Genomic DNA, 20,882 nt, shown 5'->3' with positions numbered 1-20,882 from the left:
CATATATACACAAAGAGCCAAAGATGTGAATATATACGGCATTATTAAATCAATAATCATACAGATAAATAGAGGCAGAAATTACATGATGAAATATTTCAAAACTTTTTAAAACTCATGAAATGTGAAATCATTCTGCTCACCGGCAAAATACCTTAATACAGGTCAGCTTTATTGGATTTGAACAGTTTTTTATTTATCACTATATCATTTCACAAAGTCTTAAACTGTCAAGACTAACAGATTGTAACTGACTGTTGCTGTTATTGATTGAGCCGCCACCATAACATTATGAAACATAAAAAAGTAATTGAGAAACAATCATTAGATATACAGACTTTGGAAAAGGGACTTTATTTATTGTAAAACAAATGGAATGAAATGAAAAATACACTTCAACAATACATTTTGGTATATATTTCTTCCCAATGTATGTTCATATTATTACTTACTACAATCATGTCATATTATTTGAACACTTCATATAAACTTCTAAATCAGCTTCCACCTGTATGCTGCATGCGCTTTGTGAGAGGATACAAACAATTCCGATAGCAAGGGAACGCAGCACAGTTTAACAAGGCCGAGAGCCTGAAAGTCATTTGTTTTCCCTGCATCGCACTGACTGGATTGGACAGCCGGGGGTTCCGCCCACAAACACACAAGGTGGAGTTGAAAAGAAACAACATGCTGGGCCAAAATGAATCTGTCAAACAGCCTCTAGTTGAGGAATCGCCGAGTAATGTGAAAATGCACGGAGGCTACTTTGAAGACCCAGTAGATAGTTATATTTAAAGTGGAAATCTGACATTGAAAAGTGGAAATTATAAACTTTTGAAAATATATATATTTTTTATGTTATTTATATTATTATTATTATCAATGGGGTATGTGATATGAGCTGGTATACTTGAATAAGAATCATTGGCACAATTTGGGATTTCATGAAGCTTCCGTGATAAAATATTCGGTCCGCAAACTTCGGCTGAAGATCAGAAATGGTCGCGCTAACGTGCGGGAGGGAAAAACAAACTGCCCGCGGTTGGGTTAAGAAACAAGCGGTGCAAGGTCGGGAGAAAATGGATGTCTCCGCGTAACGAAATGGTTGGGTGGAGAGAGAGGAGCTGCTGCTGCGCGTTGAGTGGAGGGAGACGGCGAGTGAGATGGAGGCGGGGGGGAAGGACCATCTCTGCGGGGACTGGAGCCCGGGACCGACGGATCAGAGCTGGCTGTCGTTCAACCCTCCCCTTCTTCCTCCACAACGACGCCGAGAGACAGGTACGCCAACAAAACAGCCGCTCGGTTCCAGGTGCCGTGTAAGTGAACGATAAACAAACCACAATACGCGCCTTCACCCGCGAAAAGATACATTTTAATGTTTGCTTTTATTTACTTATAAAGCTCCTCGTTCGGTAGCCTCTTTGTAGTAGCGAAACAAACCGACCGCCGTAGCGAGGTACAGACGACGTCGGCCATAGCCGAATTTATTGTCCTCTACAGCGGGGAAGAAACTGTATCTAAGACCTGGAGGTAAATATGGTATTTACTCAAAATTACACGAAGCGATACTTTTATGCCAGTTCCTGTCATCGAAACTCGACTATTTGTGTGCTGTAACCGGGGTATTTGCGTGGGGGAATTAACGGTGGTTTCCGCGCCGAGACCTCCATGCGGCTGTTGGCGGAACAGCCAGCCGCCTCTCTCGGTTAGCCATCAGGGATCTCGGTTTAATATCTCACCGTGCAGAGACTCGCCCTCTCTCTCCCCCTCTCTCTCTCACCGACTAACCCAGAATCCTCCGACGACCGAGCTCGGAGAACCCGCCTTCTTGTCCTCGCGTATACGCTTTTGGATCGAGGTAAGGGAGCTTGCGACGCCCTGGCATTAGCTTTAAGCTCCGTATTTTTCTGTGTTTGTAGTGCGCCATTGGACCTTGTCACGGTAGGTTTCCTTGTAGAGCCTAGCTGAAGCATGGCGGAACTGGAGCGTTTTGTCGCTCCAGTGAAGCTACTCAGTCTCCGACGTTAACGGGGTTCCTATAGCTAACAATGTATGTTATGTTCCAGTTTAACCGCGTATTAATGTAGCCGAAACAACGACCATTGAACTCTTTCGCGAAGCACGCTCGAGGCAGCCTGTAACGGTTGACCGTTAAAAATATGTTCCATGATCTTCTTTCTTCCTGCGCCTCCGCAAGTCCTTCCAACCCACCACCGTGACATTTATCTCGGACATAATTTCTTTAAAAAAACCCCGTTTTTTACAAAACACGGTTGATTCTAAAATAATACTCAACTATAATAATAATTTACGTTTATTGGTAGGTAAAATTATAACCGTTAACTGTTTTAAATTTGTTGTGAACGGCAACGTTTGGTCCAGGTTTGCACCCAAGGAAACTGAGATACTAGTAAATGCAGACAATCTTAACGTTTTGTAGTCTGCTAACATTTTTGAAATAGATGGCTCTAAATGTTAAATTTCAGCTTAATTTAGCGTACCAAGTTGCCCTTGGTCGTAATACCTCAAAACCCTGTTTTTATTTTAACCATATTTTTTTATTTCATGAAATTCTTAGAAACTTATGATAAAACGGTCCAGGTGGCCGTTATAGCGGCTCTTTAGTTGTGGTGGTATCGGTTGTTTTAGTGTAGCTAGGCCGTGGACGCCACGGTGAGCCATCAAGGACACGAGGAACAACGAGCAGCCGCCATCATTGGATCACAGCTCGGATACGCCTCGCTGAAGAATGCACTGGGTTTCTTCTAAAACCCCAAGGTTGAACGCCCCAAAACTTAATTAATCGGTCTGTAAATGCTCTACAAACATTTATTTCATTAACTGTAAGCGAAAATGATATAGATTTCGTCGCTCAAAGTCTGAGTAAACATTTGAAGGGAAGATTATAGGATTGCATCGCGGAGCTAGATCCGCGTCCATCGGTGATGATGCGCCTCTGCCGAGTGGCGCATTTGGCTGCAGTGCTTCCAAGCCACCATTCCCCCTCTTCTCGGAGACCGAAAGCAGATCTCCGTGGTCAGCTGGTCGCCTACAGCTGCCGGTCCGCCGTCCACGTCCACTCGCTTCCTCCTTCCGTGGATCCTCCCCAACCTCCGCTCCTCCGACAGAAAAGCCTCCATTACCGAGCGGACTGGGCGATAAAATGGTCGCTCTCCCGTGTATTCACGATACTTTAGGCTGTCGACTAAAGCAGAGGACTAATACGTTAGATTCGGACTGGCAAAAATCTGCTCGACGGAGGGAGAGTCGTGTTGCCGCAGCTAGTTGTGCTAGTTGAAGCCCTCTGCAGTGTTATTTGAGATTTGAAGCCGTCACAAGCGGATAGCCTATGTCTCACCATGCAGCGTACACGTTTAAGGGGCGGTGTAATGAACATAAACCATTATGCCGAGGCACATTTAAATTCCACCACTCACCGTTTTACTTTTTTATGCCACAGACAAATCACTTATTTATGATACACACATATTAACATAATACAATTTTGTGATTTAAACACTACTGTCGTTTGAGAAGTAGTCCAACATACACACCTATTAACCTACATGGTATGAAACACTTTTTTTTTTTGCTATGTTTGATTTAATGTGTTATATAACGTGATTTTTTTTTATGTTTCTTTTTGTAGATCCAATACAGTACATCCAGAAATGAATGGGGAAATGGAGGCAGCCGCCCAAGACAAAGGTGGGATGTCGACAGGTATGGGAAAAAAATATTCTTTACACTTTCACAATGACAATACATCTGCTGTTGTAAAATGTGTATAATAAGCCTATATTAATGTACTTTACAGATCACTTTAATTACATGAATAGGATAGCCCAATTGGACATCATTGATACAAACGAGGATGTTATAGCTCGTCTTGGTAGTTAGCAGACGGATATCAGATTTATAATTTTTGTGCCCTTTCGTTTGTTGTGTAATCACAGTGTGGGTGCAGGAGAACCTCTTGAAACTGCTTGAGTCCATGCAACTGGCCCTGCCTGAGAAAGACATGACTAAATACAAAACATCAGAGTCCCACCTCGACTGGCAGAAGGTGGCCTTTAATTCCATCTCAGCAGAGATGTGTAAGCTGAAGTGGGCGGAGGTCTCTAAACCGGTGAGTCGGTGTGAGTTTGTATTTGGAGGCTGTTGGAGTGGTGTAGTATTTGTATGGATTGTGCAACAGTCCGTTTTTTTGTCTGTTCGATGCCCAATGTTGTGTCTTGAGTTTTAGTTTTTGATGTTTTTCTGACCACAGATTCGTAAATTCCGGACTCTGACAGAACTGATATTTGATGCCCAAGACTACATCAAGAACCCTTACAAGGGCAAAAAGATAAAGGTGAGTTAAACATGCATGTTACTCAACTAACGAACATGGAGCAGTTATGACTAACTTTTCACTTTTAACTATTTTCCCCATGATAAACAGAAACACCCAGATTTTCCCAAGAAGCCCTTGACTCCGTACTTCCGATTCTTCATGGAAAAGAGGGCCAAATACGCAAAGTTGCACCCAGAGATGAGCAACTTAGACCTAACTAAAATCCTCTCCAAGAAGTACAGGGAGCTGCCTGAAAAGAAGAAGGTCAGTTAAAGGCTTCTTAGGTGCAGCTGAAATACATTTGATTCTGTTTCAGGTCTCATTTCTAACGTCTTTCATTCACCCTTTGTTTTCTTTCTTTTCATGGGTGCAGAAAAAGTATCTGGAGGACTTCTCACGAGACAAAGAAACATTTGTGCACAGCATGATGAAGTTCAGGTAAGATTACAATACTTATGTTGTATTAGCCCTGGGCAGCACCTGCAGCATATTTACAGATGATAATTGTGCTTAACTGTTCTTTAAATGAAGAGAACTGCACCCGGACCTGGCGGAGAGCATGACCAAGAAAGGTTCAAATGTACCAGAGAAGCCCAGAACACCCCAACAGCTGTGGTACAGCCACGAAAAGAAGGGTGTCCTCAAGACACGCCCGAGTGTAAGTCCAGACATTTACAACACAACCTACGAAATGCACAATTGCGTGATGTGACATGTGTTCACTTTTACGCGTTTGACACCAGGCGACCACCAAAGACGTTAAGGAAATTGTCGGCAAACAGTGGACGCAGCTCTCTGACAAGAAGAGACTGAAATGGATCGCCAAGTCTCTGGAGCAGCAGAAACTGTACCAGGTGAGACTACCGTGGTGTGTAATATGTTGCTGAGGTGCAAGGGCTGTTGTGGTACAAGTGTAGAGTGCAGCGATGTCTTCGGCGTTAACCGTTTGTAATATTGTAGGGGACGATGCGGGAGTACATCCAGCAGCACCCGGAGTTAAACATGACCCAGGAGGATCTCGTCAAGTCCACCCTGACCAAGGCCGAGAGGCACCTGAAAGACAAATCTGACGGCCGACCCGACAAACCGCCTCCGTGAGTCACAGCTGCAAACGCACCGACACATCTGCGTGGCCGCTGCCCTGTGAGTGAGTTGTCATTTGAACATGTCTATGTGCTCTCAGAAACGGTTACTCGATGTTTTGTGCGGAGTTGATGTCGAGCATGAAGGACGTACCGAGCACAGAGCGTATGGTGATGTGTAGCCAGCGGTGGAAGGTGCTGAAACAGGGCGAGAAGGACGCCTACCAGAAACGCTGTGAACAGGTGAGTCCAGATTTCATCAAGTTGGATCATTATATATATTTTTTAAATGGAAAACTTAAATTGTGTCTAAAACTGTCGTATTCGGTTGTTTGTTGTTTTTAGAGGAAGAAGGATTTTGAAATTGCCATGCACCGATTTCTCAACGTAAGTCTAATATTTGGTTTCTACTTCCGACATGCGTTCTTGTTGCAGCCGTCAATGTCATTATTCGTGTGCTATACGTTTTGCTGCAAGAGTTTCTCACGCGTATTGTCTCTGCTCTATGGATCTGTAGAGCTTGTCAGAGGAGGAGCAGCGCCGGGTTTTATCTGAGGATAAATTAGGTTTTAAGAGGGGCGGAGCCAACGGTCCTGCCGCCAAAAAGAAGGCCTCTAGAGCGAAGGTAGTCATGTTTGCTAAGCTCAAATCGCAGCCCCTAAATGTTTGATTCTTCGTACTATTAAACAGTAAAATATTAGTATTGCATTGATGTTTGAATAGTGAATTAGATGTAGTTGTAGTGTGCTTTCTGATGGTCCCTTTCTTTTTAACCTGTAGGCCAATCCAGAGAAACCCAAAAGGCCGATTTCAGCCATGTTCATCTTCTCTGAGGAAAGGCGTCCCAAACTGCAGCAGGAGCGGTCGGACCTTTCTGACAGCGAGCTCACACGACTCCTGGCTCGCATGTGGAATGAGCTGCCCGAAAAGAAGAAGGTAATGTAATAAAGACACATTGGAACAATTGAGTGGATCACAGGATGCAAATCGTACCGCTATGTTTTCACCGTCCTCTAATGTTCGACTGATCTTGTTGTCTTGGCCATTTAGGGGAAGTTTAAACGCATGGAAGCGATCCTGAAGGCAGAGTCGGAGAAGAAGGAGGATCGCAGTCGTCTGCCGGACCCTCCAAAGACTGCTCAGGACATCTGGCAGCAGAGCGTCATAGGAGACTACCTGGCCAGATTTAAGGTATGCATCACGCCTAGTGCCTAGATAATAGGGTGTACAGTTCGAGACAATTTATCTTTATTCACTTTTCTTTAACTTCGATTATTCTTCATTATCCTCCTGATGATAATGACAGTCACACTGCTTTAAGTAATGAACTGCAGCTGTATAACACTGCTGGAAAATTCACATAAAATACAAGTGCATTCAATGTGAACCTGTGTTTTGCAGAGTGACCGACCGAAGGCACAGAAAGCCATGGAAGCAACCTGGAGCACCATGGAGAAAAAAGAGAAAATCGTGTGGATCAAAAAGGCAGCCGAGGACCAGAAAAGATACGAGGTCAGTACCTCTTACAATGTCCAGGAGGGCTCAACACCATCTGTGTAACAGTGAGCGCTAACAACTGTCTCCTCCACAGAGAGACCTGTGTGAGATGCGCTCACCTGTTGCTGTCATTGCCTCAGGGAAGAAGATGAAATTTGAGGGTGAACCCAAGAAACCGCCATCGTAAGTCTGCCACGTCCATCCTGTCTGTGCTGCCTGGTGTGTGTGTGTGTGTGTGTTCTCGTAAAAACTTAGCGTTGTGGTTGTCCGCTTGCTTTTGACTCGTCTAGAAACGGATATCAGAAGTTCTCTCAGGAGATGCTGTCCAACGGTGAGCTGAATCACCTCCCGATGAAAGAGCGCATGACTGAGATCGGCGGCCGCTGGCAGAGGTTGACGCTGAAGGAGAAGGACCGGTACAAGAAGATCGCTGAGGAGAAGCAGAGGCAGTACAAAGGCCTGCTGGAGCAGTGGCTCGCTGTAAGAAGTGGTTGTTTGAAGGGGGGGGTCTCAAGACATGTTGGGCACTGGACTTGTCTCACATACGCTGTCATTCCTCCACAGAGTTTGTCTTCACAAGAGAGAAACACCTACAAAGAATATAATTCGCAGGTAAGTCCGTTATTTCAGTGCCGTGCAAATTGTTCTGCAGCTCTGTCATGTTTTGGGTTTTCTTATCTCTGACGTTGGGGTGTTTGAAACTTTTTACCTTGTTGATGGTTCAGAAAAGAAGAACTACAGCGAAACCAGGAGGCCCCAAGGCAAAGGCCAAGAAATCTGTAAGCGCAGACTCTCCTCCTTATTCTTGTCTCATATATCAGCTGTAGTGGTGTCATGTGTCGATGTTGTCAGCTTTACCTAAAAAAAACCTTTTCCCGCAGGACACGGAGGAAGAGGAGGAGGAGGAGGATGACGACGACGAGCGGGAGAAGGCTTCCTCTGACGCAGATTCATCCAGCAGCAGCAGCGACGATGACGACGACGACGACGTGAGTTTTGTCTTTCAGTATGCAGAGTTAGCGACGAGAAGTGGAAGTCGACAGTGCTAAACAAATGTATGTGTTTTCATTGTTGATTGTTTAAAGAAGGAGGAGGAGGAGGACGATGACGACGACGACGACGAGGCGGAGGACAAGGAGAACAAGTCGGAGGAGAGCAGCAGCGAATCGAATTCCCAGGGCTCGTCGGATTCTGATTCGGACTGAACCGGGCCGACGTCTTCGTGAGACGAACTGAGCAGCGCTGAGCCAAGAGTCGAGGGAGCTCTGCCACTGTGCCAACCCCGCTCTCCTCCCACCACCAGAGGCAGCCCCCGCATCGCCTCATTCACGTCACACTTCATGTCGCTGCAGTTGGTGGTCTACTCATGGAGGGATGCTGCCCTTATGTCCAAAATCAGTTTCCTTCCCTCACCCGGTGCGAGACGGTCCTCTCACATTACGGGCTGCTGACGTTATGCCAAAAACAGCATCCCACTGGTTTGGTGATGTCGTGAACTTTTCTGCCGCTGGTTTCAATCTTGACTCACAGGTTCAATTGTTTAAGGTTTTTAATGTTGAGGGTAAGTTCATTACCTGCCAGTGTTTAGTTTTATTATTCTGGTGATTAGTTGAAGACGAGTTGTGAACAGGCTTCATAGAGCCAAAGAACATAGTACGGTGGATCACTTTAGGGATCGACAGGGGGGGGGGGTGCAGAATACCGAAAAATTGCACTCTTCAGAATGTTTCCTTTAAATTTGTTTTCGTTTTTGTTCTCTATTCTAAATTTTCTGATGTCGATTTTATCATTTGGTTCTTAAAGAGGTGTTATTTTTTCAGTAAAAAAATCAAGCCATTATGAATGTCTTTTTGTTGCTGTTACTTACCCATGTTCTCATTTAAAAGGTGACCGTGCCTGTATAAAGTATTCACCCCTCTCTTGGACTTTTTCATGTTTTATTGTTTTACGACATCGGACTAAAGTGGATGGGCTTTGAAACTCATGAACTTGTCTTTGCGCTGCAAAGTTTAGGGTGAGAACTGAGAGGAGACCCGACCTCAACCAGCTGAGGCGTTGAGAAGAAAGAAGAAGAAGAAAAAGGTGTGGCAGGTTTAAAAAAAATAAAAATAAAAGGTGTAGCAGGCCGATCGATCTCATCGAACTTTCAGTAAGCCACCGACGGAACAAATCAATCTCTACAGATGTATCTAAATGAAGTGCAAGTTTAAAAATAACCCACTTGATTACAGAAGTGTTCACCCCCCTAACGTTCAGTAAATGCATCTTTGGCACCAGTTACAACCATGAGTCTGTGGACTAATGTGCTTCCTGCACTGACACAGCCTGCTCTAAGCAGATCTACAGCTGTGCTGCATTCTTTGTTTAATGAATTGACCGTACAGTACTCTGCAGATACAGGAGTCACACTTTTAATAACTCATAAGTGATCTCAATTAAATTTATGAAAGACATTTGTCTGCACCAGTCGATACCTTTTGGGATCAATTGTTTTAGTTTTTCATTATAGGACCTGATTTAGATCAGTTTGTGAAGATTTGTTTTGTTGACGAAGGTCAAAACCACCCGATTGCATCCGTTGTGTTTCAGACATGTAAAGCAAACTGTGTAATACTTTTTGTCGGCGCTGTAGGATCCGTCACCATGCGTCTGTCATTGAAAGGTGTGATTTAATCCATTAGTCTGAAACGGTTCTGGAAGTAATAGACGGTGATTATTGTGCGACCAGAGCCGTTTGTCATTGAAGGGGTTTCACTCGTTTTCCACACGTCGAGCGCAATCTGTTTTTAAAGAGCACGTCGTACAGTTCTCTGAACCCTTGTTTTGTTTACAGTGTCTTTGCATCGTCATTAGGTTTGTTTCTTAATTGTGAGCGTGCATGCATGCTCCGAACTGTGTATATATATGAGGGTGTGAGTGTTTCTTTGCTTCACTGTGTGCTGTTTTTAACCGTTCTGTTGCACACCATGATGTGACTGCAGCGTGCATATCGGGTCCTGTGTGGGGACGTCATACCAATACATGAATGTAGATATATTCCATAACTTGTCATCGTGGGTCCACAAACGGATGCATGGACTGATTTAGACCATTATGAGTCTCATCCCTGTCTGAAACATAAACCAGCGTGGACTATTTAAATATTTCGGGGAGAGAATAGGAAAAGTGATGCTGATGTTGATAGATGGGAGTTTGTAAAGGGATTCGGGGAGCCGAGTTGCCGGGGGAATTGGGGTTAAAAACTGCAATTTTTCCTGTAAATACTGTTTTTGTATCGGGTGCTTATCGTTTTGTTAGTGCTTTCATTTGGCAAACCCTCATCTGTGACTTCTGAGGCCAGTGAGTTTTTCACTCTCAGGGGAGAGGTTTTGGTTTAATTCACCTGTTTTTAGTTGTTTCTTCTCTCCCTTATGTTGGTTTATAGATATCTAAGACTGCAAAGCTTTACAAGTTTGTACTGCTGATCATTTGACAATTTGGTGTTTTCTATAGCTGAGGGTGTTCTTATGTCCTTGTAGTTCAAGTATTTGGGCAAATAAAAAAAAGAAGATCTTTAACAGTTAAGATGTCTGTGCTCTGTTGTAAGCTCGTACAAGCAGGCAGGACGTCTTCAGGTGTGAGGCTCCCAATGAAGGGAACTCATAAAGGTGTGTGCTTTGGAGCTGGAACAATCAGAGGATTAATTAATTAGTCGATCAAAAGAAAAATGAATCTGACATAACCAGATCAAAGTCATTTTTCAAGAAAGAAATCACTTTTGAAATGTTAATTTCTTAAGCTTTTCTCTGTTTTGAATGTTTATAGACTAAGGTAACTGTTTAAGAACATTTTCACTATTACTATACATACCCAATATTATAAGATAAAGCACCTTTATTGTGTTGCAAACTACCAAATAAAGGTCTGTGATGTGCACATACTTTAGGTCATAGAGGAGAGACAGCGAGATCCTTCTTGTGGCACTGGCACCTCTGCGTCACTCAGCGTCAGTCTGTGGCACGCAGCGTCACACAGCGTCCCTCTCTGTCTCTCAGCGTCCCTCTCTGTCACTCAGCGTCCCTCTCTGTCAGTTCAGCGGAAAGATTCAGCTGTGGCACGCGAGCATAATTCGGCAATTGTCAAGAAGCTGCGGAGCTGAGGGGGCGGAGCAACATTTCCTGAGACATTTCCTGAGAACACCCGTTGTTGTTACGACAGATCAGCTTCCATAAATCAGTTTTATGATTTTAGTTGAGTCACAGGAGCCCCCTGTTCTCTGTATGCATCCTTAGAGTAAGTACGTTGTACTTTTTTGTTTCTCATTCATTTTATTTCAGTATGATTTTGCTGCTTATGCAACAAAATGGAACATAATACACTTTCCAAATTATTACTTTTATAGTCACTTACAACAATCGGCTAAAATAATGAAAATAAATCATCCGTTTTAGAATCATTTAAAAGTATATATTAAAATTAAGACATAAAATGTCCAATCCAAAAATACATGTTTGAAAATATCTTCACTCTTCCTCTGCTTATATGTATATGTATGTCAGTAGGACATATGTTAACTGTTAACAGTTTACAGCATACTTAAATAAATATAAATAAATACAAACACGATTCCGTCTTGTCTTGTCTTGTCTTGTCACGCGTGTTTCTTGTCTTTTGCACATATCTCACACCGACGCCGCTCGTAGATGAAAAGCAATACGTGTTTGGGATCGTGTTATAAAACGTGTTAAAGGGAACGATCTACGTGGATAACCTGTGGATACGTATAGTAGGTCGAAGTAATCAGCATACTTTTAGGAGAAAGGAAGTTGATTGACTGACTTGTACGAAGGAAATGGATCAATAAAACACGTATTGCTTTTCATCTACGAGCGGCGTCGGTGTGAGATATGTGCAAAAGACAAGAAACACGCGTGACAAGACAAGACAAGACAAGACGGAATCGTGTTTGTATTTATTTATATTTATTTAAGTATGCTGTAAACTGTTAACAGTTAACATATGTCCTACTGACATACATATACATATAAGCAGAGGAAGAGTGAAGATATTTTCAAACATGTATTTTTGGATTGGACATTTTATGTCTTAATTTTAATATATACTTTTAAATGATTCTAAAACGGATGATTTATTTTCATTATTTTAGCCGATTGTTGTAAGTGACTATAAAAGTAATAATTTGGAAAGTGTATTATGTTCCATTTTGTTGCATAAGCAGCAAAATCATACTGAAATAAAATGAATGAGAAACAAAAAAGTACAACGTACTTACTCTAAGGATGCATACAGAGAACAGGGGGCTCCTGTGACTCAACTAAAATCATAAAACTGATTTATGGAAGCTGATCTGTCGTAACAACAACGGGTGTTCTCAGGAAATGTCTCAGGAAATGTTGCTCCGCCCCCTCAGCTCCGCAGCTTCTTGACAATTGCCGAATTATGCTCGCGTGCCACAGCTGAATCTTTCCGCTGAACTGACAGAGAGGGACGCTGAGTGACAGAGAGGGACGCTGAGTGACAGAGACGGACGCTGAGTGACAGAGACGGACGCTGAGTGACAGAGAGGGACGCTGTGTGACGCTGCGTGCCACAGACTGACGCGTGCCACAAGAAGGATCTCGGCCCTGCTGTCATAGAGTGCCTGTTGGTGTTACAGATGACCGCATTCAACCGTTCAGGCACAACTAAATGATCACAGATAACGAGCGACAGTCTCGTTCATTTATTAACGTCTTAAGACGATGGTACGCGTCCCCGAGCTGTCAGTGACACCGGAAGCCCCTTCAGTGTACCTTCAAAATAAAATCGGTAGGGTCTAAGCTGTGTCACACATCTCCTAGTTAATAATGGCTAAATACAGCTAGATGGAAAAAAGAACACTGATAATGATCCGTGGTGAAAGTCACTTAACAGCAAGTACTGTGCTTAAGTGCAATTCGAAGGTTTGTTTACTTTGTGCTTCCATTTAATGTTACTTGCGGCAAAACTTTAGCTAATAATACTTTTCACTTCAGCCACATCTTGAATTTAAGACATTTTACTTATAATATAGTAACTCTACATAGTCGTATTTAATTTAATTAAAATATACGACTTGTGATTTTGCTCAGCATTTGACAGCTCGTCCTCGGAGGAAAGGCTTTTATTGCGAAGGTTAAAACCGGAAGTGCGTTGTTTTGTTTCTCCGGTACTTCACTGTTGGCCTCCTCGGTGTCCAGCGGACGTGCAGCGTTAATTTAACCTGCGAAAACGAGCAATATTAACAGGTTTCCCCTCATAGAAGAGATGTCTGCAGTTTCTTATTAACGTGTTCCTGACACGGACTCACGGTGATGCTGCTCACCTCACAGAAACCGCCTGGTTCAGGCTGAGTGTTCGGCATGACAAGGTAAGAGGAAGCATTTTGTTTTTTTTATCGTTACATTGTGTATCCGAGGAGCGTTTCCTGCGCCTCAAACCAGCTAACCGAGCCAGCAAACACTTAACACCTACAAGTCACGTTAGTGGACGTTGAACAGCGTTTATTTTGCTCTCAGCTCTTCTTAAACGGACCCGCGTTCAACGTCTTTATTTTATTTAACTAGCCGTTGGCGAGGTTGTTTCGGTCGGTGTGTAATATGTATCATGTTGAAAGTGTAAATAAAGACGCATCTTACCTCGGTTACATTTTACGCTGTATTCATTGAAAAATATACTTTTCCTGCAACGTTAAATTAAATAGAGAATAGAATAGCATACCATTTACTATACACTATATTATATTTTATATTCCTGTGCTGTATTTTACTGTACTACTGAATGCACTTTATGCTGTATCCTGTATCCCACCCAATACATACAGTGCTATACTATACTTTGTTAATATATAATACAAGTTGTATTACTTGACACACTAGTTAACATTTCTGTTATAATTCTTTATTAATAAAGACAAACACTACGTATCATTGCTTAATCGTGCTATAAACAGTATTAGTCTCATATGCTCGCTATATTCTGCTGCTGTTAACTTTACTCATGTTTTATAGTTTCTATTTTTTTGTTTTCTATCTGTACTTATTTCTGTCCTTTTGCTGTAATGACGGATATGACCCTCTGAGCATCAATAAGGCTGATCTTACCTTATCTCATCAATAATAAATTGTTCTCTCTTCAACAGAATGAAGACAAATCTGCAACGAGTATCGACACCTCTTTCAAAAGTAAGTATTTTAGTCTCACTTTCATTCCTAAACTGGACCCTTGATGACAGACTGGAATCGTCTCTCTTTAAACGTTCACCTCATCGTCTCGTGATTGTAAGCTTGTTTTTTTTTTTTTGTCCACAGGTCAGCATCTCATTACCTTGGTATCAAGATTTCCCGTACAGATTTTCAAATGAAAATGGAGGATATGCCCCTGTCAGGCCCAGACAACACCAGGCTGGAGGTGAGTGAAGATATAACGTGTAAATAAATCTCTCACCCACAGATAGATGTTCTGTCTTTCTGTTCTGGTTTTTTTTACGTGGTATCCAGTTTGAATTTGAAATGATCTTGTTCTAGGCCTTGGTCCATGACATCTACTCTGAGCTGGTGGAAGATGCCTGTTTGGGCCTGTGCTTCGAGGTTCACCGCGCTGTGAAACAGGGCTCCTTCTTCTTGGATGAAACGGACCAAGAGAGCATGAAAGAGTTCGGTCAGTGCCACCACACATCTTTGAGTTTCTACCGGCCCATTCCTCTTCTTCTTCTTGTGTTTCCGTACAAATATGTGCCTTTCATTACTCCTCCAGAAATTGTGAATCAGCCAGGTGTGGACATATTTGGCCAGGTGTACAATCAGTGGAAAAACAAGGAGTGCGAGTGCCCGAACTGCAAGAGATTGATAGCAGCTTCTCGCTTCGCCCCGCACTTGGAGAAATGTCTCGGCATGGGCCGCAACAGCAGTCGCATCGCCAACCGCAGGTCAGTCGGTCATAGTCGTTCAGGACGGAGTGTTGTATTGATGCAGAATGGGAAGGATCGCATTGTTTGAATGTTGTTTTTGACCTTTTTAACAGGCTAGCCACCAATAATAACATGAGCAAATCAGAGAGCGATCAGGAGGACAACGATGACCTCAACGACAACGACTGGTCGTATGGGGCAGAAAAAAAGGGTGAGTTAAAAAAAAAAAATGGTTTAATGTTCACTGTGCTGAGAGAAAAATGTAGTAAAACCTCATATTGCTTTCACATAATATACAAACTTCTTATTTCCATGTTGCAGCCAAGAAGAGAAAGTCAGAAAAGGTACTTTTGCATTTGTTTCCTCTTTTGCAGACGGTATTAGAGTCAATTTTGTACACATTTCACTGTGTATAATCACGAGGTTAATCTAATATCAATGGTTTTCTTTATGCAGAATCAAAATTCCCCGAGAAGATCAAAGTCTCTGAAACATAAAAATGGTGAGTCTATCTGGTTTTTAGCTTCTTGTGGATTTGGTCCGTGCACCTTCCTGAATGTGGTGCCGATGTTTGAAACGAGTCGAGGCTGAACCTGGACCTGGTCCGACCACAAGTCTTGAAACCCAAGCATCCTGTTCTGCAGATCAGGACGCTCTGTGCATGCAGGTTTCCCTCAGTCACAGGAAGTAGAATATAGACACCAGCTGTCAGAAGAAGTTCTACATTTTGCCAAATATGCAAAATGGTGCACAACAGAATAGCTTGTAAAGCAAATAGTTTGTTAATGAGGTGATATATATTAAACAATTTATTTGATTATTGATTGGCATCCGTATCATGAAACTTCATGCTGTTGAGTTGAATGAATAGTTAGACATAAACCTCAAAAGATAATTGTAAAAAGAGCAGTTTGTGGTTTTACAGATCGAGCTGTTTTTATTTTCCAGGTGAGCTCGGGGGCAGCGTCAGCTCGGAGCCTTACAAGGTGACAAGTCTTCCTTCGCTCATGTTGTGTGAAAAACATCAACGTTCTCATATCGTATATCAGTGCAAAGTGTTGATAATGGTTCTTTGTCTGTCTTTCATTTCAGTACAACTATAATACTGGCATCAGTTATGAAACTTTAGGCCCCGATGAAGTCAGATCCCTTTTAACAACGGTGCGTAGCCGACATGAATGCACCCAAAGCGAGCGTTGCTTTTGACTGAACAGATGTTGATGATTGAAGTTGTTTGTTTCTACAGCAATGTGGGGTGATCTCTGAGCACACCAAGAAGATGTGTACCAGGTAATTACCGTGTACTCCACTGGCACACAGACAAACTAGTGTTGAAACGTCTCCAATCTGGGAAACCGGTTAACTGCTGTTGCAGGAGCGCTCAAGGTACGGTGACGCCCGGCCTAATGTCGGTGTCGCCAACACATTTAATTCAAATTCTCAGGTCAGTGTCTTCATGTCCCTTTATGTCTTTGTTTGGCCCCGCTGTGAAAACTTTGTCTCCAAAACTAAATCACTTACAGACTGAAAGTCACGGTTGCACGTGAGATCAGTTCAATTTGTGTATTTCTGAAAATGATTATTGACGTTGGGACCAGCTCAGGGGTACACAAGTTGGTTGATTTGTTTTTCTCCCCCAAAATGAAATGCCAAAGATCTCGATCAAGATAGATTTTTTTTTTTAAATAGACCACAGAGGACCCTGTCAGTGACCAACCTCTCACATCTGCTTGGTCACAGGTTGTGTCCTCCCTCCCTGTGGCTGTATGTGTGCAGGCAGGGTGATGCATGAAGCTGTGTCAGGGGTGTATAATGCCACCTTGTGTACCACCAGGTCTCAGCGCTGTCCCCAGCACACGGACGAACAGAGGAGGGCCGTCAGGCTGTTCCTCCTGGGGCTGTCCGCGTGAGTGCCCCCCCCCCGCAAGTGTACCGGTACTTATGTTTGGATGAGTGTTGTGACCCTCGTGGTGCAGGTGGATGTTTTCGAATCGAGGTGCTCGAGATACGAGCACAACAATGCTGCTGGTCAGTGTTGTGAGACTCTGGTACAACGGGGCCTTTTCTGCAGGGAACAGAAGCTGCAGCTGATTCATCTTTTATCATTTAAAGGTCATACATTACCACCAGGGCTTCTTTGTCCTGGCCTGTATTAGGTTTCAAGTGGCGGAGCAGCTGTGACGCATGATTCACCAAACTCTGTGGTGGAACCTGCATTATTTCATCCCGGCTATATGTGTAGCTTTCAATGACAAAGCCCACATCATATCTCAACCTTCTGAAAATGTTCAGTTTACGAATAGTCTTAACAAGACTCTTTGGTTTATCACAATAAATAAACTGCGTGTTTTTTGCATTGACAAATTGTTACCGACAATGAGGAACATCTTGTTCGATAGTCGTAACATATTTATATTGCAGCTTGCAGGCTCAGACTTTGTTTCTACTAAAGTAAATATTGCTGATATTCACCTTTTTACCAGGTTGTCCAATAACAAAACAAACAATCTTGAGTTGATAACATTTCAAACCGCTCCATCAAAGTCTCCGTATGTATCGATAATACAAGTGAATTACATGTCCATGAGTGTACAACATATCGAACTAATATTTTCACACACAGTTCAGCCAGACAACAAGACAAACGATACAAAATAGATCCATTTGTAAATGGAAAGGTTCAGTCAGCAGAGAGCAGGTCTCTGCCATGTATGTGTGCAGTAACCACTGCTGGATTGTGTGATCGAATGAATACAACCCTCATTTGGCTGACTGCCTGTCAACGTACACACCAATGCAAGGCATCGTAAAAAAACACTTTCATTTGAAAAATTCACTCCAAAAGAAGCTGTGATAGGTGCAGAATTTGAGATATAAGACATTTCATACAATCTTGCTGAAAACTAAATTAAACTCACCAATAATAATACTTATAGATTAATTAAACAATTAATTGGTAAGCCAAGAGGAAAGAAGGCAAAACAATAACTTTCAAAAAAAAAATAGTTTTACTGATATTTTAACTAATTCGTGACTACATTAAGCATAGCAGTAATGTTATAAATATCTAGACATTTTTAAGGCTCAATCAGAGTTTTCCCTCACCGGTCTAACCAGTCAGTACCTCTGTGTGGTTTCCATGAAACAGGCCGTCCCTGCCTGATGCAGACGCTGTGGTGGAGAGCGACAGCTTTGACATTCCAGATGGACAGACCCTGATGAGCCGCCTGCAGTGGGAAGACTCTCCTGATATTTCACCCACTGACTCAGCCTCATCCAAAGCCAGTAAGGAAGTAACGTGTGCATTATCCTGAAAGGGATTTTGGTAAAACATGAGCAGTTGATTGATACGTTTCCTGTCCCTTTCACAGGCACCAACCATTCCGATTCCAGGAGGCCCAAGAAAAAGAAGACAACGTCTCTCGGTTTGAACAGTGGAGGAGGAATAGGAGGAATAGGAGGAATAGGAGGAAGTCTGTCAGGAGGCAGCAGCAGCTCTCAGAGTAACATCAGCTTATTGACCAAAAAAAAGAGGCCCAAACTCTCAGCACCTTCTATTACCAGTATCTATGACGACTTAAACTAGCACGAGCCCTCCTCTGTTAAGCTCCTCCATTTGTACCTAAATGTACCGGCCTGGACAGGATGGGATGAAACTTGATGTACATTTAAAATGTAATGAACCCTTCTGTAGTATGAACACAATGTTTAAAAAAAAAGAAAAAGTGGCTTGTTGGGAATATCGTAAAGCAGACCTAGTTTCTAAATGAATGGAAGGCCTCCAGCTGTGAACCAGACAGCTGGTAAAGTCACCATATATGCCTTCATATTGTCCAGGCAGGTATTTGAGTTTAAGAGGTTCCACTGTATGGCCCAAAGGTATGTGGACACTTGAACGTTACAGTTTCAGTTCATCTCAAAGGGGTCGAGGTCAGGGCTCAGTGCAGGGCAGCCAAGATCCTCCAAAACCAAACTGTGCGCAGAGGAGTCGTCCTGTTGAAACCATTAGGACCTCCCACAAACTGTTGGAAGCGCTACAGATAGAATATCATTGTCTAGCGTGACATCTTCCTTGATTTGGACCAAACAGCCACAGGGGGGTCCGTGCACTTTGGGCTTTTCAAACCTACAAATTACAATGGAAGTGCACAATATAATAGGAATATCATTCATTTTATTTTCTAGTGGGGGGGGGGGAAAGGCATTTTGACATGAAAACCGCAGGTGTAATTAATATGATCAAGGGCTGCACTCCATTTAGCTTTCCTGATTTCGGGGCCTTGCCGTTGTGCACACTGACAGGGTTTACATTGCACCTGTGCTTTTCCTGTCTTTAGTTGTCCACTTCTCTGGATTTTTGTACAAAATGTCCCTGAACATCTAAATTCCTGATTCCCTCTTTTTCTTCAACTGCTTATTTAAAGTGTAAGACCTTTTATTAGCTGTAGTCGGTCAGAAAAGATTCTATGTTAGCCCCTAAATCTTTTTCCTCAAAGCATGAAAAGTCTTAAATGTGGCTTTGTGAAACCTCCAGGTGTCATTGTTGGCGGTTCTGAGACCCGTCCCTCTTCATTTAACTCAGTTTAGAGGAGACGTGTGGACTTCAACTGCTCTTAACACTTGACACACGTAGACGGGAGGAAACATCGGTGGCTTTGTAATTCTAGCATTGTATTGCACTGTGTGGGTGGGTGGACTTTGATTCAGTGTGAATGTCAATTATTTTGCGGTGTGTGTGTGTGTGTGTGTGTGTGTGAGATCAGTTATATTTTCATAAAACTATGCATCCTAGAATGTGACATTCTCGTGAAAGTATGTGTGCCATTTAAGATATTTCACTTTTGTTGACAATCTATTTAAGTTTTTCCTTGTCACTGCCTGTAAAGTGGTGTGTGCATATTAATTGTGTGTAAATGCAGATTTTGATATTTGATGAGCCAGTGGGCTTGGGGCACATGTACAGTACATGTATGTATGACGCGTGAGATGGAAACGTAATCATGAATCCAACATAACTTTCTTTCCTCGGTACAAAACTTGTGTATTTTCTCTTACTTTCTGCTCGTAGATCATGATCATGAGTGATACTAAATATTGTCTTCTGTAACGGTGGCGAGATGTATTTACATGCTTTCGACTAATCCTTGATGTCTTGAGTGACGCTTTTATTTCTTTCTTCTTCTCAAACCTAAATACTTTACAGTTTCAGATATTATTGTAGAGTTGAGTACAAGAATGACGTATTTTGTTTGAATACATCATGACATCATTGCTGTGAAACTTAGGGACTGTATGAAAATTATGACGGGGAAGAAGATTTAAGAAAAGGAGGCGGGTTACTCTGTATCAAGGCATCGACTTTAATAAGCCCGCTTTTCCACCCATTTGGTGGCTGAGAGAACGACTTGAATATTTGCTTTGTTTTTGTGTTTTTAATATTTTATTTCTAGGTGTTGGGGGAAGAAGGGTGTTCCTTGTTATTCTAAGTCAAGGGGAGGGTTCAAAGAAAAGAATAATGGCCGAGGAAATATAAAGATTCAACCTCCCTCCCCACGCAAATAGTTTGTGTACAGTCCCTAAAGTCAAGTGCAATCAGTCGCTTCTCTCACTGAATGTGACAATCTGTCAAATCCTGATTTATTTTCCAGTACAGTGAACTTCCAAAACATCTGTTTCTGTGAAGGTCTGTGGTGACTTTGATCGTGCCCTTTTAAATCTTCTCCAGTAGTCTTGTGACGTGCACTAATGATGAATAAATTGTTGTTGAGACACTTTGGTAGGTGTGACTTAGATTCTTGAACCACTTTTCATGGATGAAGCTGACAGCTGATGTTCTCTTGTGTATTTGTGTGCGGTACGAGTGCAATAACCAAGACTTTCTTGTTGTGACTTTCCAATAGTTTGTTCCTGCACAAGCGCAAACCTGTGCAGGAATGACTGTATGCTGGTGTTTGCATATAAATAAACACAAGCCCTACCTAGAGGCTGACTTCTTCAGACGACACACGGACACCGGAGCAGGTTTGGTTTGAAATGCTTT

At 42.6% G+C, this 20,882-nt stretch overlaps 2 protein-coding genes across 7 annotated transcripts; both read left to right on the top strand.

The window, feature by feature from the left end:
* Nucleotides 1-447: 447 nt before the first annotated feature.
* ubtf (upstream binding transcription factor) lies at nucleotides 448-8,838 on the top strand. 6 transcript variants are annotated; one of them, XM_079282651.1, is made up of 21 exons: nucleotides 448-1,316; nucleotides 3,650-3,723; nucleotides 3,957-4,129; nucleotides 4,271-4,354; nucleotides 4,445-4,600; nucleotides 4,710-4,774; nucleotides 4,868-4,994; nucleotides 5,080-5,190; nucleotides 5,297-5,430; nucleotides 5,520-5,661; nucleotides 5,764-5,805; nucleotides 5,936-6,043; nucleotides 6,199-6,354; nucleotides 6,469-6,609; nucleotides 6,820-6,930; nucleotides 7,010-7,098; nucleotides 7,206-7,395; nucleotides 7,480-7,527; nucleotides 7,641-7,694; nucleotides 7,797-7,904; nucleotides 8,004-8,838. In XM_079282651.1, the coding sequence occupies exons 1-21, from the start codon at nucleotides 1,084-1,086 to the stop codon at nucleotides 8,118-8,120; spliced, it is 2,463 nt and encodes an 820-aa protein (XP_079138777.1). In that variant the 5' UTR covers nucleotides 448-1,083; the 3' UTR covers nucleotides 8,121-8,838. The 6 variants fall into 6 exon arrangements, with proteins under 6 accessions (XP_079138777.1, XP_079138776.1, XP_079138780.1 ...); XM_079282650.1 differs by having other exon boundaries at nucleotides 454-1,316; nucleotides 8,001-8,838; XM_079282654.1 differs by having other exon boundaries at nucleotides 464-1,278; nucleotides 8,001-8,838.
* A 4,297-nt stretch (nucleotides 8,839-13,135) lies between these two features.
* atxn7l3a (ataxin 7 like 3a) lies at nucleotides 13,136-20,605 on the top strand. The gene is made up of 14 exons (XM_079282685.1): nucleotides 13,136-13,303; nucleotides 14,075-14,117; nucleotides 14,244-14,343; nucleotides 14,460-14,592; nucleotides 14,689-14,860; nucleotides 14,956-15,053; nucleotides 15,164-15,186; nucleotides 15,299-15,344; nucleotides 15,791-15,828; nucleotides 15,935-16,003; nucleotides 16,089-16,132; nucleotides 16,677-16,748; nucleotides 17,991-18,127; nucleotides 18,214-20,605. Exons 3-14 carry the CDS (start codon nucleotides 14,293-14,295, stop codon nucleotides 18,426-18,428), a joined length of 1,098 nt encoding a protein of 365 aa, XP_079138811.1. The 5' UTR covers nucleotides 13,136-13,303; nucleotides 14,075-14,117; nucleotides 14,244-14,292; the 3' UTR covers nucleotides 18,429-20,605.
* The last annotated feature ends 277 nt before the right edge of the window (nucleotides 20,606-20,882 follow it).

Source organism: Melanostigma gelatinosum (assembly GCF_949748355.1).
Source record: "Melanostigma gelatinosum genome assembly, chromosome: 13".
Classification (NCBI taxonomy): domain Eukaryota; kingdom Metazoa; phylum Chordata; class Actinopteri; order Perciformes; family Zoarcidae; genus Melanostigma; species Melanostigma gelatinosum.
Note: the sequence above shows the minus strand (reverse complement) of the source record. Positions and strands in the feature narration are given on the sequence as shown.